Consider the following 15,407-nt stretch of genomic DNA (forward strand, 5'->3'; position numbering starts at 1 on the left):
TTTTTCTGCATCTGAAGTGATCCCTAGCTCTTGGTTTCCTTAATGACACTTCATCTACACTTTTAACTTGCTCTATCATCAATATGAAGAAGAGTACAGCAGATATTTATTGCATAATGTTCACAGTCTTTTCAAGAACTATTCAAAGGAAGCTTTCAGATGCTTAAAGTGCTCTGTACCACAAAGAGAAAGTTAAAATACAGGTTGTGACAATGTGCAGATAAAAAGAGAAAATCACATAAAATGGCATAAAAAGAGAAAATCACATAATTGGAAATTTTACCTTTAATTCATGAAAGTTGAAGGAAGTAGTTTGTGAGATTATTCATATTTTTATAATGTCAATGGGAATAAAGGTTAAATGGAAAGGAGGCGATAATTGCAAGGAGCCAAATGTATCATTTTTCAGACCATCTGTGAACAGAGAGTTGACTGTCATGAAAAACAAAAGCTGGCAGGATGCACACCAGTCACAGAAAAAAAATCTCTGAACAACATGTCTGTCTCAAAAGCAGCTTTCAGACCATTTAGGACTGGGTCATGTTGGAAGCTTAAACTAATATTAATTATGCATGCAAAACTTGGGTGCAGTGGGAATAAAATGAAAGAAAAAAGGCCTAAAAATCCTCCCCAAACTTCTCTCCCCACACCACTGCAGCTGCTCAGGACTTACTCCAGTGGGTCAGGAAACAAATGTTTCACTGCTCTGTAACTCAGGAAATGTCCAGTGAAAATACTTATTTCCTGAGTAGCCAGCTCCTCCAAAAGAGTAAGATACTAACTCTAAATAAGGAATACATAAGCCAAAGCAGGAGATCCTAAACTTATGCTAAACTGGAGGGGGGAAAAAAATCCCCGTTTTCTCCTATTTCTTAATTCCCAGAGCAGAGATCAGTTCTGAAGCAAAACTTTAATTTTCAAGCCATTGTCTGAGCAAACTGCAAATAAGATTCAACTGTTTAGCCAATTATCTAAAATTGCACAGCAACATTTTTTATTAAAGTTTGTGAATGAGCAGCCTGGAGCAGGGATCCCATTTGCCCCCCACCAGGGTAAGGACAGCTCCTGATGACCCCACATCAGGCACAGCCCTGGCCACTTTGCTTTGGTGACAGCCCCTGGGCAGCTGATGACAACCATGCAGCCTCAGAAAGGGACACTGCTCGGGGCTAAACTGACATTTTTGTGTCACACAACCATTTTCAGTGGAGAACAGTGTCAGCTGTGGAGTAACTCAGGGAACGTTTCCCACGTGGAGTTTTTTAAATGAGATGGGAACTTCAAGGAATTCCAATGTGCAGGCCTCAGTGCCTCTCAAGCCTCTGTGAATCTGCACAAGTGGGTCTGGGAAACTCATTAAAATGTGCTCTCCACAGGGAACAAGTGCTCATTTCCCAGTTCCTGCCTAGAGCCATTAGTTACACAAAAATGACAAGGAACAGGACTTGGTTGTCCTGTGTGAAGGACCAGGGAAGGTTACCAGATCCTACCTCTTTGTTTTCTGGGAATTAAACACCTTAAATCCCTGACAGAAGAGTGGCACTGGGAGAGTCAGAACACAAGCAGAATTGATAAGCAGGGCACGATTTGATGGCATCCTGTCTCTCTGACAGCAGATGAGGTGCCCCTAGACTCAAACCTGGAGTTTCACCATGACCTGAGGAAGAACTGATAAAATTGCAGTCCTCTAGCAACTGCTTAGAAAGTCTTATCTTCATTTTTACTTGGGATATCGCCACCAAAATTGTTTTCTTTCATGTCTGGAGTCAGGAGGAGGAAGCTCCACAAAGCTTTCCCATGAGAGGACTGAGATGTTATAGCCCAGATTATTACTGGAGTGCAGAATTACTATTATAACCAGCAATGTTTGTGGCACCACACTGAGAATCAACTACCAAATGACACACATTTTCCAGTTTTGCTTCAGAAATGGATACTTTTAGACAAATTCAGGAAGAAATATACACCTTTCCAAAGGTCAGCATGTAGCCACTGATGCAATTTGAGGCATTTAGCACAGCACAGGTCTGGATTACCCAGCCAGCCACACAATGTAGAATCCAGCTCAAAATCACATCAGATATTGTTTGCTTGCCTTTCACGCAACACAGCAAGGAAATCTCTCTCAGCCTGTCCTCTCACAATGGAAAAAAGAAAGCAAGTATTTCCCTTAAAAGCCTCACTTAATTCTAGTCTCTGCCAAATCCCATAGTAACTCAGCTGCGTGCACCAGAATCTCCATCTCAGGACACGTGATGGTGTAATGCCACTTTATTATTCCTGTGCTCAGAATCAGGGAAATTCTCCCTGAACAGGACAGCTGATACCCTTGAAAGCAGAACTTCACGTATGTCTGTGTGTGCAAGACAGTGGCAGCCAAGGGAATTCTGCAGCTGTTTAAAGCATCAAGTGTGTTTGTGCAGAGTTTTCCATCTCGGAGGCCAGCAGGATCCCCCGGGAGTGTCTGCCCACGTTGTGCTGCCCCTCCAAGTCACATCACTGAGCTGAAGGCTGAGTGCACCTGGCAGCAGCAGGAGCAGCCACTGTGTCCCCTCCCAGCACACAGGAGGTCTGAGCTCCCTGCCATCACTTGGCACGAGCTCTGCCGTTCCATTACTCCAATTAGTGCCTCTGCCAGAACAAACAAAACAAAAATATTGTCGCACTGGGAGCTGGCAAGTTGTTCAAATGACTGCACAACTGCTCCGCTGGTCACAACCCAAAATAAGCCAAGCAGCTCTCCCTGAAAACTTTGGTGAAACTTTCTCATGATAATTTTGATGTTTTAAAATAAACAGCCTTAATCAAGCTGTGCCTGATTTATCAGAATGGAAAGACCCACTCAAGACCCACTCTGGATCTTTATGAAACGTGAATTACTACTTCCAGCTAATTTTCATCCCCCTTAATATTGTGAGAGTAATCAAGCAGGGCTAAAGTGTGTCAGCCTGAGAGCTCACAGGACTCATCTGGCTCAACCTCAGTGCTTATATAGCTTTCTAGAGATTTGTCATTCTGGAAACCACAGCTGTAATTTACAAAGGTCCATTTCTATTTGCTATTGCTGTTACAGTTGGGTTATGTTACAGCTGACAAACTCCTACAGCACCTCTGAGAGAGGAGAACTTTCCATGCTCAGTCCAGGGGCTACTGAACTTGACACTTTCACAAAAGTATTTCCACACTGCTTATCTTCAACCACACTCAGCTGCTCCAAAATTGAGGTTTGGCAGCTCTACATCTCAGAAACTATTGAAAGGGCCTACAACGCTTCACCCCAGGCAGTGATCAAGAATAGAGTAATAGCCAGCTCAAAATAAATCAGACATTTACAATGCAAATGGATTGAACACTTCCCTTTGTGCATCTCTTCTTTCACTGAGGCACAGGTTATGCACGTAGACAACGCACTAAAAATCAGTGAAATGTAACCCTAACTACCTTTTTTTTACAAAGTTTTAGATTCAGAAAGGAACTCTCTCCCTCCCTAGGCAGTGACACAAGGGCAGGTCCATCAGTCCAGAACCCACAGGCTGCAATAAAGGCCTTGTCCAAAGGGCAGAACAGGCAGTGGGAGCACAGGGCAGCAGCACCAGGAGGCACTTTGGAGTGCCCAGGTGTACTGCATTGCTCTGAAGGATGATACCACTGGCATTTAGCACCTGCAGCAAATGAACAGAGCAGGTTTTGCACGGGCTTCAGTGAGAATCTGCTGCAGCTGGAAAGGTCTGGTCGCTTCTGCAGGCAGACTGTGAGAGCTATGCAAAAGCAGAGGATGCCAAGAAATGCTCTAGTCAACAGACAGATAGTTTTTCTAGACTAAAACTGAGGGCAATTTGGATTAAGATTTCTTCTTTATGAAAAGAGAAGGAGGTAAGTAACTCAAGCCAAAGGAAATTTAGCACCAGAGATGTGTGCAGTCAGTTAATTGAAAGGGGTCATATATATGCAATTCATTTTTTTGTGTAGCAGCTTCAAGCTGTCATTTTAATTGCTTCTTTAAATCACTAAAAATAGAGACATTAAACCTATCTATCCTTCTTGCTAGCCCAGGGCAGATTTTCCTATGTGAAGATCATTATTTGTCAGAGATACTCCCCCAAAGACTCTTTTTTTCCCCATTTCCCCTTTCTTTTTCACCTTCTGCCTCTCACACGTGCCTTCAAAAACAAAGGCTTGTACTGAGGAAGCCAGGCCCTCGTGCCAAGCACAGCTGCCATCCCACTGCCAGCCTGTCCCACAGTGTCACCTTGTTCTGGTGAGGAATGGCACCTCCTCTGCAGCGCGGTCGGCGGGCTGGAGGAGGAGGAGGAGGAGGAGGAAGGCAGCTTTGAGGCACGCTGGAAATACAGTGTACCAGCTAAAATCGTGTGACAGAGCTGTTGAAACAAAGCTGCTGTGTTCATTAGGGAACAGCTCGTTCCTTTGGGTGGAAGAATTTGCTTTGTGTCTAATATTAACTGTCCGTGTGGGGAGATCTTCATCCTCCAGCCTGAGCTGAGGAAGACATGAGCTTCTTGGAGTTCTTTTAACCTGTCTTGTACAAATGTTAAAGAAAAAGGACCCTGGATTAGTTAAGGTCTTGAATTTAAGTTTTTGTCAGAACAATGTCCTTGAAGCTCATGTTTGATAGAACCGTTTCAAAATAAAATGGCTGGTTTTGGAATCAATGACTTTTCATCAAGTTGTATCACATTCTCAGGATAGAAGAAATCTCTGTGTTTCCTATGTTTATGCAAGTACTTTTTACTTTATTAATTGTTAACAAAAATGGAATCATTTTGCTAAGCTGGCTTCACCCATAGAACTGTTCAGATATTTTAAAATCAAATTTCCTCAAGTCACAGAAAGCACCTTCATGTCTTGTGAGTGTTAACAAGTATGAGGGCCTGCAGAGAGAGCAGTTTTGGTAAATAAACACCAAAAGGTGTTTTTTCTTTAAAAATCAGAGCATGATATCTTACTAATGTGCACTGTGCACTGATTCTGCGCAGAACAGATGTAAATAAAAAGATGAGGAATGAAAAAAAAAAGCATCAACATGTCTCAAAGAATTGTACAAAAATAAACCAGGGAAATTCACAAGTTCCAGAAGCCACAGGTGGAAGAAATAATTCTCCATGTAAATTGTTTTTATCTAGTGCCAGGGTTTGTGTGGGTGCTGTGTAGATTACAGTGCTCTTGCTTAACTGCTGTAACATCTGTAGGATTTCTGCAGCAAGACTACAGATGATTGGTGAGTATTTTGGCAGGAGGTTCCTCTCCCACGTTTCCAGTCTCTCTGCTTGTTTTGACACTGGCTGTGTGACAGACTTGGAGAGGGGAGGAATTCACTCCTAAGGAGCTGGGGCTCCCTGCAGCTGCAGCTCTGCTCCAGGACTATTCATGGCAAAGCTAAAACAAGGGATTAGAGCAGGATACCTGGCAGCATGAGACCACTCACATTCACAGTTCTGTAGGGACTTTTCCATATTATAAGGCAGCCGTGGGAGCAGATGTAAATAACTTCTGTGTGGATTTTGTCACTGATTAAAGCAGAAATCAGGAACCAGTTTTATAGAGGTATATGAACAGAAGGAGAAGAAAGTGCTAAAGTTCATTCCTATGTTAGAATCTGTTAGTATTGATGTACTATTTTTATAAATTGGGAAAAGAATAAGGTGTGCAACAGCCAATTATTGGTTACAGAGCACTTCAACTCCAGCAAGCCATGAGCCATCCCTCACATCTCTCAGATGAGAAATGACATGTAAAAGACAAAACCTACTCTATTTATCCCTACTGTGAATATTATCATCCATACAGGCCCCAAGCTGTGCACATGGGGTGCCTTATTTAACTCTCTGTACTTTCACTTCATGTTTCTTTTTATCTTTATCACGCTCTTAAAATAAACAACCAAAATGCAAGTTTTCTCAAAGAGAACAGAAAGAATATTTTTAAGATAGGTAGAGATTAATATTTAACCAAGCAGATAAATTAAACAATAGGGAAAGCAGCACAGCTTAGTTGACATCATCAAAGCAGTTAACTGCAAAATAAGTGGAAATGATAGCAATAAAATCATGAAGTTAAAAAGCACCTGCTGAAAGACATGAGAAACTGAACCATTCTAATTTAGAGAAAGGTTTCATTCACAATTCAGGACCACCACAGGCAGTGCTCCCCTAGGTGCTTATCTAAAGACAGTTAAAGGCAATGTACATCATGTGAGGGCTGTCCAGGGCTTTGCAAACTTCTCACTTTATACAGTTATCACTGTAGGGGGACAGCAATGCTGAAATGCTGTGGCCAGAGCTCTCCACTGAGGATAACTGCATGTCCTGCATGGCTGGCTCTGGGAGAGTGTGTGAGCACAGGCCCTTGCAGTGAGCATGTTACCCAGCTTGTCTCAGTGCATCCCAGACATCTGGGGGATGGGGAGTGGAGAAGAGCTAAGGCCTCATACTCTGGAAAACAAACTGAAACAACCAGCAGCCAACCCCAAAGATCCCCAAATAAAACAAGTAACTAAATAAACTAACCCATAAAATTTTTAAAACAACACCAAAACAAAAAATGGCCAGAAGGCTTCAGGGAGCAGTGAGGACAGAAGACACACAGGTGACTTGTACCTCCTAACATTCCCCAACAATGCCCAGCTGATTTCAGATGCTGGTCCTGTTCTAGTTTGCCAGTCTGGTAACCTCAAACGACCCCTGCTTGCAGGTAACTTTCTACTCTGGAACCCAGGTAAGTCTGCTCCCTTTGGAGTGCTCCTCAGCAGAACCTCACTGAGCTTCCACAGGTGGCACAAAGAGCCACAAAGTCCTGCTCATTCCAAAACCTGGCCCCATGAAAACCATCTGATGTCCTACACCCTGTGTCAGAAAAGGCAGAAAATCTTGGAATTATAGAATTGATAGGGCTGGAAAGGACCTCTTAGAGCACTATGTCCAACCTTTTACCCACACCACTCTTTTCACCTCTGCTGCTATCCTTCCCTTTTACCCATCCAGCCTTTTACAGAAGGTTCTCATCCACTCTCCAGCCCTCTCTTCTCTAAACCTCACATGTACAGCAGTGATTTCATGCCTCACCCCATCCCTGATTTCAAACTCCCAAACTTTTTCAGCTCTCACTGTCTCACATCAATCAGGACTGTACATACCCTTCAATATTTGTACAAATTCTGTATTTGTACTATGGTACCATAATAGTCTCTCCTGTTTCTTTCCATACAACTCCTGATGTTTTTGTCACCTTTCTGGCTCCTGCTGAGCACCCAGATCATTTCAGGAAAGGACCTGTTCTCATCCTCAGTCCTGAGCCAGTCCTTCCAGGTGCAGAGCTCAGACTGTTCTTGGTATTAATCTACACTAAATCTTCATCTGCCACTCTACTCATGTTCCACGTAGGAGTTTTGTAAATGGCACACATCGCAGTGTCTGCAGCAGGGAAGCCAAGGGATGACTGAGCAGAAAACAGAGAACCCCACCAATGCCATTCACTCCCAGAACTGACTCACTGAGTGGTCATGTCCAGCCTACAAAGCAAACTACACCAGGAGCCACTGGGAAAATGAAAGGCACTCTTCCAAAAAAAATCTCACAATTGTGATAAAACACACAGGGGAAATAAATAAAATTTTTTTTAGCCAAATTTGAACCTCATGACTCTGCAAGTTTACTACTGTCTCTACCATGAATGACTGCACCAAGTTACCAAACAGGTGATTCCCCAATGTAAGGTCTGCTTTGAAATCTTCACTTTTTCTACTCATTTCAGTTAGACACAGAATAACTCCAGCTTAATCTTCTGATACTCAAAAGCACACATTTTCGTGTCAAATTTGCTGCACAGCCTTCTGTTTTTTATGTCACTTGGGAGAACGACCTTTAATGAAGAGCTTGCTTAAACAGCAACATGAAAAAGAACTTAAAAATGTTAGGAATGTTGTTTTTCCCTTTCAACATTCCCAGGCTTTCATGCTCCTTCTAATGACTGCATAATTGAAGATTGTATTTTCTCTCATACTTCAGTATTATGAATATTGGAATGCAGTGGTTGTAACAGTACAAAAGCAGTATTTTTCAACTGATTTAGTTCCTGGTGGGAAAACACAGTATTTCCAATCCTTACTTTGCTTTCTAAACAATCTATAAATGTACTGGGTTAATTCATAAAGCAAATTGTGCCAGTGATTTCATGCAGAGTCTGATTCCAAAGGCAGAGAATATTCATCATTCAAATAAAAATTGCTAAACAAGAAGTTTGTAGCAGGTTCACCACACAGTGTGATCACACAGCACATACAGGGCAAGCACAGAGCCAGACCCAGCTGTTGGAATCTGAATTGCAGGGAGCTCTCAGAACTTTGGGTTTGAAAGCCAAAGCTTAGGATCAAACACAGGATTTGATCTGAGACCTTGGAAAAGGCTCCCAAACTCAGGTGCTGGAAGTGAGATTGTGCATTTATAGTTTATAGCAGAGACACGTTAAGCTAGGGAAAGGAAAGTTTGCAGTTTTAGAGTTTAAGATACAGAAAAAATAAAAGTAGTTACAGAGCTAAACAAGGAGTTCAGAATGCAGCACTGTAGGTCTGTGTGCCATAACATGATTGGCTAAGGAAATTACACTGTAGCATGAGTCTGTAAGACAAAATATTTATGGACTGGGTTAAAAACATAAATATCCTTGTTGGCAGTGTTTCATTGGCCAATAAATCCTTCAAAGGTCTTGTAACTAAAGGCCTTGTGACCTTCTGAGCTATGCAGTGAAAATGTGAGCTGAACTCACCCTTCCTATGTAGAAGACAAGGAAAAGAAGAAAAATCATCTAAAAAGCTCAGAGGTCCCATCTGTAACACATTCAAAACTCCTTCACAAATCCCCACATGCAGCCAGCAGGGGTGTAGGAATGGCAGCTCCAACCTGCTCTCCTCCTGTGCCCAGGTAACCCACCTGGCAGGTGAGGTGAAGGTGTGGATGTGTCACCTGGACTCCCACTGCATCTCCTGGAAAAGCTGCATCCCAGGGCCTGCAGAGGGGCACCTCCCCCGGGATGAGGACTGGCTGGTGGCCTGGCCCAGGGACAGTGCTGGCACAGTGCTGGCACAGTGCTGGCCCAGTTGGTAACCAGCAGTGTCCCCAGGGAGCAGTGCTGGCCCATCCTGTTCAAAACCTGGGACCGAGTGCTCTGCCAGCAGGTTCACAGGTGACACTGGTGTGGGTGGCAGTGTGGATCTGCTGGAGGGCAGGAGGGCTCTGCAGGGAGCTCTGGACAGGCTGGACCATGGGCCACAGCCGTGCCTGTGAGGGTCAGCAAGGGAAGTGCCAGGCCCTGCCCTTGGGTCACACCAATCCCCAGGAATCCAGGCTGGCCAGAGGGGCTGGGACAGGCTGGACACGAGCCAGGGGGGCCAGGTGGCCAGGAAGGCTCAGGGGCCCCGGGCTGTGACAGCAGCACAGGGCAGTGACTGTCCCTGTGCTGGCCCTGCCCAGGCTCCATCTCCAGGCTCAGCCCGGGCAGGGCCCTGACCAGGCTGGGGAGTGCCCAGGGAAGGAGCTGGGAGGGGAACGGAGCCCCAGGAGGGGCTGAGGGAGCTGGGAAGGGGCTCAGGTGGACACAGGGAGGCTCAGGGGGGCACTTGTGGCTCTGCACAGCTCCCTGACAATGCTGCCAATGAAGAATGGATTGCACCTGGTGGGTGAACACAAAGGTCAGGTGGCAAAACCGTCAGACTATGGAAGTGCACAATCCAAAGTACAACAAACACCAACCAAGGAAAGGAGTCAGAAACTGCACTGCCCTGACTGAGAGCCTCTCCAATTAATGAGGCCAGCGAGGCCAGCCTTGATCCTAGATGGGCACAGCAGCACCAGCTCACCCAGTGCTCACACACACCTGGGGGGCACAGCAGCACCAGCTCACCCAGTGCTCACACACACCTGGGGGGCACAGCAGCACCAGCTCACACAGTGCTCACACACACCTGGGGGGCACAGCAGCACCAGCTCACCCAGTGCTCACACACACCTGGGGGGGCACAGCAGCACCAGCTCACCCAGTGCTCACACACACCTGGGGGGCACAGCAGCACCAGCTCACCCAGTGCTCACACACACCTGGGGGGCACAGCAGCACCAGCTCACCCAGTGCTCACACACACCTGGGGGGCACAGCAGCACCAGCTCACCCAGTGCTCACACACACCTGGGGGGCACAGCAGCACCAGCTCACCCAGTGCTCACACACACCTGGGGGGCACAGCAGCACCAGTGCACCCAGTGCTCACACACACCTGGGGGGCACAGCAGCACCAGCTCACCCAGTGCTCACACACACCTGGGGGGCACAGCAGCACCAGCTCACCCAGTGCTCACACACACCTGGGGGGCACAGCAGCACCAGTGCACCCAGTGCTCACACACACCTGGGGGGCACAGCAGCACCAGCTCACCCAGTGCTCACACACACCTGGGGGGCACAGCAGCACCAGCTCACCCAGTGCTCACACTCACCTGGGGGGCACAGCAGCACCAGCTCACCCAGTGCTCACACACACCTGGGGCACAGCAGCACCAGCTCACCCAGTGCTCACACACACCTGGGGGGCACAGCAGCACCAGCTCACCCAGTGCTCACACACACCTGGGGCACAGCAGCACCAGCTCACCCAGTGCTCACACACACCTGGGGCACAGCAGCACCAGCTCACCCAGTGCTCACACACACCTGGGGGGCACAGCAGCACCAGCTCACCCAGTGCTCACACTCACCTGGGGGGCACAGCAGCACCAGCTCACCCAGTGCTCACACACACCTGGGGCACAGCAGCACCAGCTCACCCAGTGCTCACACACACCTGGGGCACAGCAGCACCAGCTCACCCAGTGCTCACACACACCTGGGCACAGCAGCACCAGCTCACCCAGTGCTCACACACACCTGGGCACAGCAGCACCAGCTCACCCAGTGCTCACACACACCTGGGGGGCACAGCAGCACCAGTGCACCCAGTGCTCACACACACCTGGGGCACAGCAGCACCAGCTCACCCAGTGCTCACACACACCTGGGCACAGCAGCACCAGCTCACCCAGTGCTCACACACACCTGGGGGGGCACAGCAGCACCAGCTCACCCAGTGCTCACACACACCTGGGGGGCACAGCAGCACCAGCTCACCCAGTGCTCACACACACCTGGGGGGCACAGCAGCACCAGCTCACCCAGTGCTCACACACACCTGGGGGGCACAGCAGCACCAGCTCACCCAGTGCTCACACACAGCTGGGGGGCACAGCAGCACCAGCTCACCCAGTGCTCACACACACCTGGGGCACAGCAGCACCAGCTCACCCAGTGCTCACACACACCTGGGGGGCACAGCAGCACCAGCTCACCCAGTGCTCACACACACCTGGGGGGCACAGCAGCACCAGCTCACCCAGTGCTCACACACACCTGGGCACAGCAGCACCAGCTCTCCCAGTGCTCACACACACCTGGGGGTCACCAAGGGCCCCCCAGGAGAGGAGGACAGTGTGCCTGGGAGGGAAGGTGTTAATGGGCACCACACCCAGGTTAGCTCTGGGAGGGAAGGTGTTAATGGGCACCACACCCAGGTTAGCTCTGGGAGAAGCTGTGAGCACACCTGCACCACCCCGGCTGGGAGCAGGAGCCTTTCCTGTGCTCAGCATGCACACACAGGATCTGAGAGGAGACAGCCCCTCGTGCCTCCAGCTGGCTGAGGAGGGGCTGCTGCTCAGAGCTGCCCTGCTGCTGGGGAGGTTCTTTGTTTCTGCTGATGGTGACACCAGGGGACAGGGACAGGAGCAGAGGGAACGGCTCAGGCTGGGCCAGGGCAGGCTCAGGGTGGGCCCAGCAGGAATTTCCCCATGGAAAGGGGGATCAGGAACTGCCCTGGCACTGCCCAGGGGGGCTTGGAGTGCCCAGCCCTGCAGGTGTCCCCTGGAGGTGGCACTGAGAGCCCTGGGCTGGGGACAGGCTGGGGACTGGGCACAGCCTGGACTGGATGGGCTGGGGGCGGGGGGATTTTCCAGCCTAAATGATTCTCTGATAAAGTTTCTAACACTGAACAACACTGTCTTGTAAGCTAAAGATCATGGAAGTACACAAGACTAAGAGGAGCAGTGATCCATGCTCATGCAAAAATTATTTTCTCCTGATGTCTTCTCACCCATCAATTAATGACCAGAACTCTAGACATAGTGGATACAAAATCCACTGAGATCCACAGGGATAAATTACTGTCTTACACAGATTTTCATGGGTGATTTTGAGGCTGGGGTCTTCAAAGCAATTTTTTGACATTCCAGTGGGAAAGAGGCAAGCGTGAATTTACAGCCGGATTGTGCTTTGTCACAGATAATCAAAATAAACTGTGGATTTGTCAAAGCCAAGAGAAATTGATTTTGTAGACTTAAAAAAATCTGTTAATAATTTGCAGCATAACCTATGAGAGGACCCTTTTAGTCGAAGATATTAATATGTCAAAGGGTACACAGCAAGAAAAGCAGCACTTTCAAAACTTAAATCAAGTATTTTATGTTGCACTAAATATCCTCAGTCTGTAGTTGCTTTCCAAAAAAAATGCAGTATACACTCACAATAAGTAAAACTGAATACCACCTTTGGACATAGAAATCCCCATTTTAAAAAATAAAATCTTAAATTGTAAGCAAATTTTAAAAAATCCTAACAAGAAAGATAATATCTGGATGTTTAGCAGACCACATACATGTTAAAAATTAACCTTCCAGTAACAGGCTGGATTGAAAATATTAAGAAATCAACCAACAGGGCTGGACATGGCCTTAAAAATACCCAGTTTCAGCTCTGCCATGGGCAGGCACACCTCCCACTAGACCTGGCTGAGATGAGAACATCATTCATGAGAACCCAGAGGTCTGCTCTTGAGGAAGATTCACCTCTTGAGCACCTGTGTGTCACCTGCCTGCACAGCACACCCTCACCTGGCGGGCTCCCGTGCCCGGCTGCTGCCGTGGCAATGGCAAAGGCAGAAGCAGGAGACACCGAGCAGTGGCTGTTGTCAGCAGTCTGCACTGTAAAGGAGAAGGACAGGAAAGAGTTAGCTTCTACAAACTTTTCATCAACCAGCAACAAGACTTAGAATCTTCAGTAATGTTCGTAACTTTGTGGGCATTGTATTTATTTAAACTGTCAGATGATTTTCTGTGAAAGACAATAGAAGTATCTTAATCATGGTTTATATTTCCACATTAGTATAATTAATGTTGCTGTAGAAAAAACATCTAAGACACTGCCGAGGTGGAACAAGATGTTAACCAAACAGGAGGGGAAAAAAGAAAGATATATAAAAAAAACAATGGCATAGAAAATTAACGTAAACAAAAAAGATTTAAGGTTATTCACCATCCTCTGATAACTGGATTCACACATTTTCCCTGGTCACTGCTTGGGATGAGCAGAGTTTTGCAGATTTTATCAAACTTTCTCTACAGGGAGTGGTGTGAACACTGTCTCTAACTAGGACTCAGATAATATGACACTGCCCACAGTTTCCAGCTCCCAGATCTTGCCTTCTTGCCACAAATGTGCCCAATCACATAACATTACTATTGGTTTGAATCTAAAATGTCCTAGCAACAGGTGAGAAGGCTCTGGTCTGCTTTTGTTTTAGTCCCAGGTATGAAACACCTGCCCAGAAACCTGTCCTGCAGGAGCTGGCAGCATTTTAAGTCTTCACGGACACAGCTCACAGCCCTGCTAATGATTTCAAAGAGCCACGTGAGAGTTATTTGAGGAGCTCCAGCTCTCTTTTTCCTCTTCAATTGAGCAGCCTTTTCAAATTTTGGAATGAATAATGTGAGACCATCTGTAAATGTTCAGCATTGCACAAAGAAACAGACGCAGTCCCTCCCCACTGACAACAATGGGTGTTGTGTGTTTCTTGATTACAGATGGTGCCCAAAATATGTCCCCTCATCAGCTGAAAAAAATATGTCAGAGTCTTGAGAGTTCTGTGAGAACAGGACTGATTCAATATTAGTCTTGAACTTGGGCACATCCTGCTTGAGCTATTTCAGAACACTGAATCATACTGAAGTCTCAACGCGCTTCCATGCCTCATTATTGCTGCTCAAATTTAACAGGCACACTTCACATTTTAATGGCTCTTTTATTTTTAACACCTGAGAAACTAGAAAAATACAAGCACACCAGATGATTGGAACATTATTAGTGCTTTCTGCTGCCCTGCACAGATCACAGGCACTGTGATCAAACTCTGTTGGAAGTGACTGGCAGAGCCAGCAGAGCTCTCACCTCCCGGCTGCCGGTAGCGGAGGTGACGCGGCGTCGAAGGGGACCTGCACGGGGACAGCTCTGCAGTGTCCACCACTGAGGTGCTCTCGGGAATGGTCCTGTCCACTGACACAGTTTCCAGAACTGCTGCTTTAAAAGAGAATAAAAGTCAGTACTGATGATCACGCATAATTTGGTTTACAGTTGTTTCAAACAGTACCGCGCCTGTAACTTGCCATGAGATTTTGCCATTAACTCAGCAATAATTATCCTCTGGATGGAGTTAAAGGAGTGGGAAAGTCTTGTACCACTGACACAAAAGCCCATAAATAAACAACTTGATGAAAACCAGCAAGTTGTCAGTTTTAAATTATGTTGGATAAAACTGCACTTTCAATCAGGAGAATATGCAGTGACATGCACACATAGTAAGGGTACTTGAACTCATAGATGTTCTATGACCTAGGGAAAATAATCCTTGTTGAATAACAAAGTAATCAAAATCTGTCCAATAAAATGCTAAACAACACTGGAGAGCAGACTAGTTCATGGTGGAGTTCTTTTATCAGAAGAAGAGAGGAATGGGATAAGCACTATTTCCCAAATGAGGGAAAACAAGCTGATAAAATACATCCTGCATTTGATGTGAATGACAGCTCTGCCTGCAGCACAAGCATTGCGTACATAAGGGTCAATATAAACAAAAACTTTGGAAAACAAAAACTCTGAAAGCAATCAACTTTGAAGGTAGGGAAAGAAGGTGAAAATCCCAGCCAGTAAATGGACAACAGCCATAGAGAACAGCAATCATAATAATATCTCCTCGGAAACAGAATTTGTGCAGTTGTGCTGGACTTGAAGTAAGCCAGAGCTGGTTTTTTTGGAACTCTGGCAGTATCAGAGCAACAGGACTCCTCATTTTCATCCCCCTTATGAGATTTCCTTTTAAACTTCCTCATTTCCATCAACATTCTGTATGCAGGTGGACAGAGCTCTCTACCTGCAAATTCCTGCAGACAGAGCACAAGCTGTTCAGCTGTTCAGGAGATGCCCAAAGGGATGGGAGACTGCACTGACAGCAATTTAGCATTTATATGGGCCTCTGGCCATTTCCA

General features: G+C 46.6%; 1 protein-coding gene across 3 annotated transcripts in view; it reads right to left on the reverse strand.

Moving 5' to 3' along the window:
• The window catches only part of RASGRF2 (Ras protein specific guanine nucleotide releasing factor 2), a 131,648-nt gene that overhangs the window by 35,030 nt on the left and 81,211 nt on the right, over positions 1-15,407 (reverse strand). For 2 of the 3 annotated variants that reach the window (XM_059874163.1, XM_059874162.1), the window contains exons 16-17: positions 14,314-14,442; positions 12,981-13,070 (exon numbers count right to left, since the gene is read on the reverse strand). In XM_059874163.1, coding sequence (XP_059730146.1) covers positions 12,981-13,070; positions 14,314-14,442 — 219 coding nt within the window. The remainder of the gene's footprint in view (positions 1-12,980; positions 13,071-14,313; positions 14,443-15,407) is intronic. The other variant, XM_059874164.1, reaches the window with a different exon arrangement.

This window comes from Haemorhous mexicanus, chromosome Z, assembly GCF_027477595.1.
Source record: "Haemorhous mexicanus isolate bHaeMex1 chromosome Z, bHaeMex1.pri, whole genome shotgun sequence".
Classification (NCBI taxonomy): domain Eukaryota; kingdom Metazoa; phylum Chordata; class Aves; order Passeriformes; family Fringillidae; genus Haemorhous; species Haemorhous mexicanus.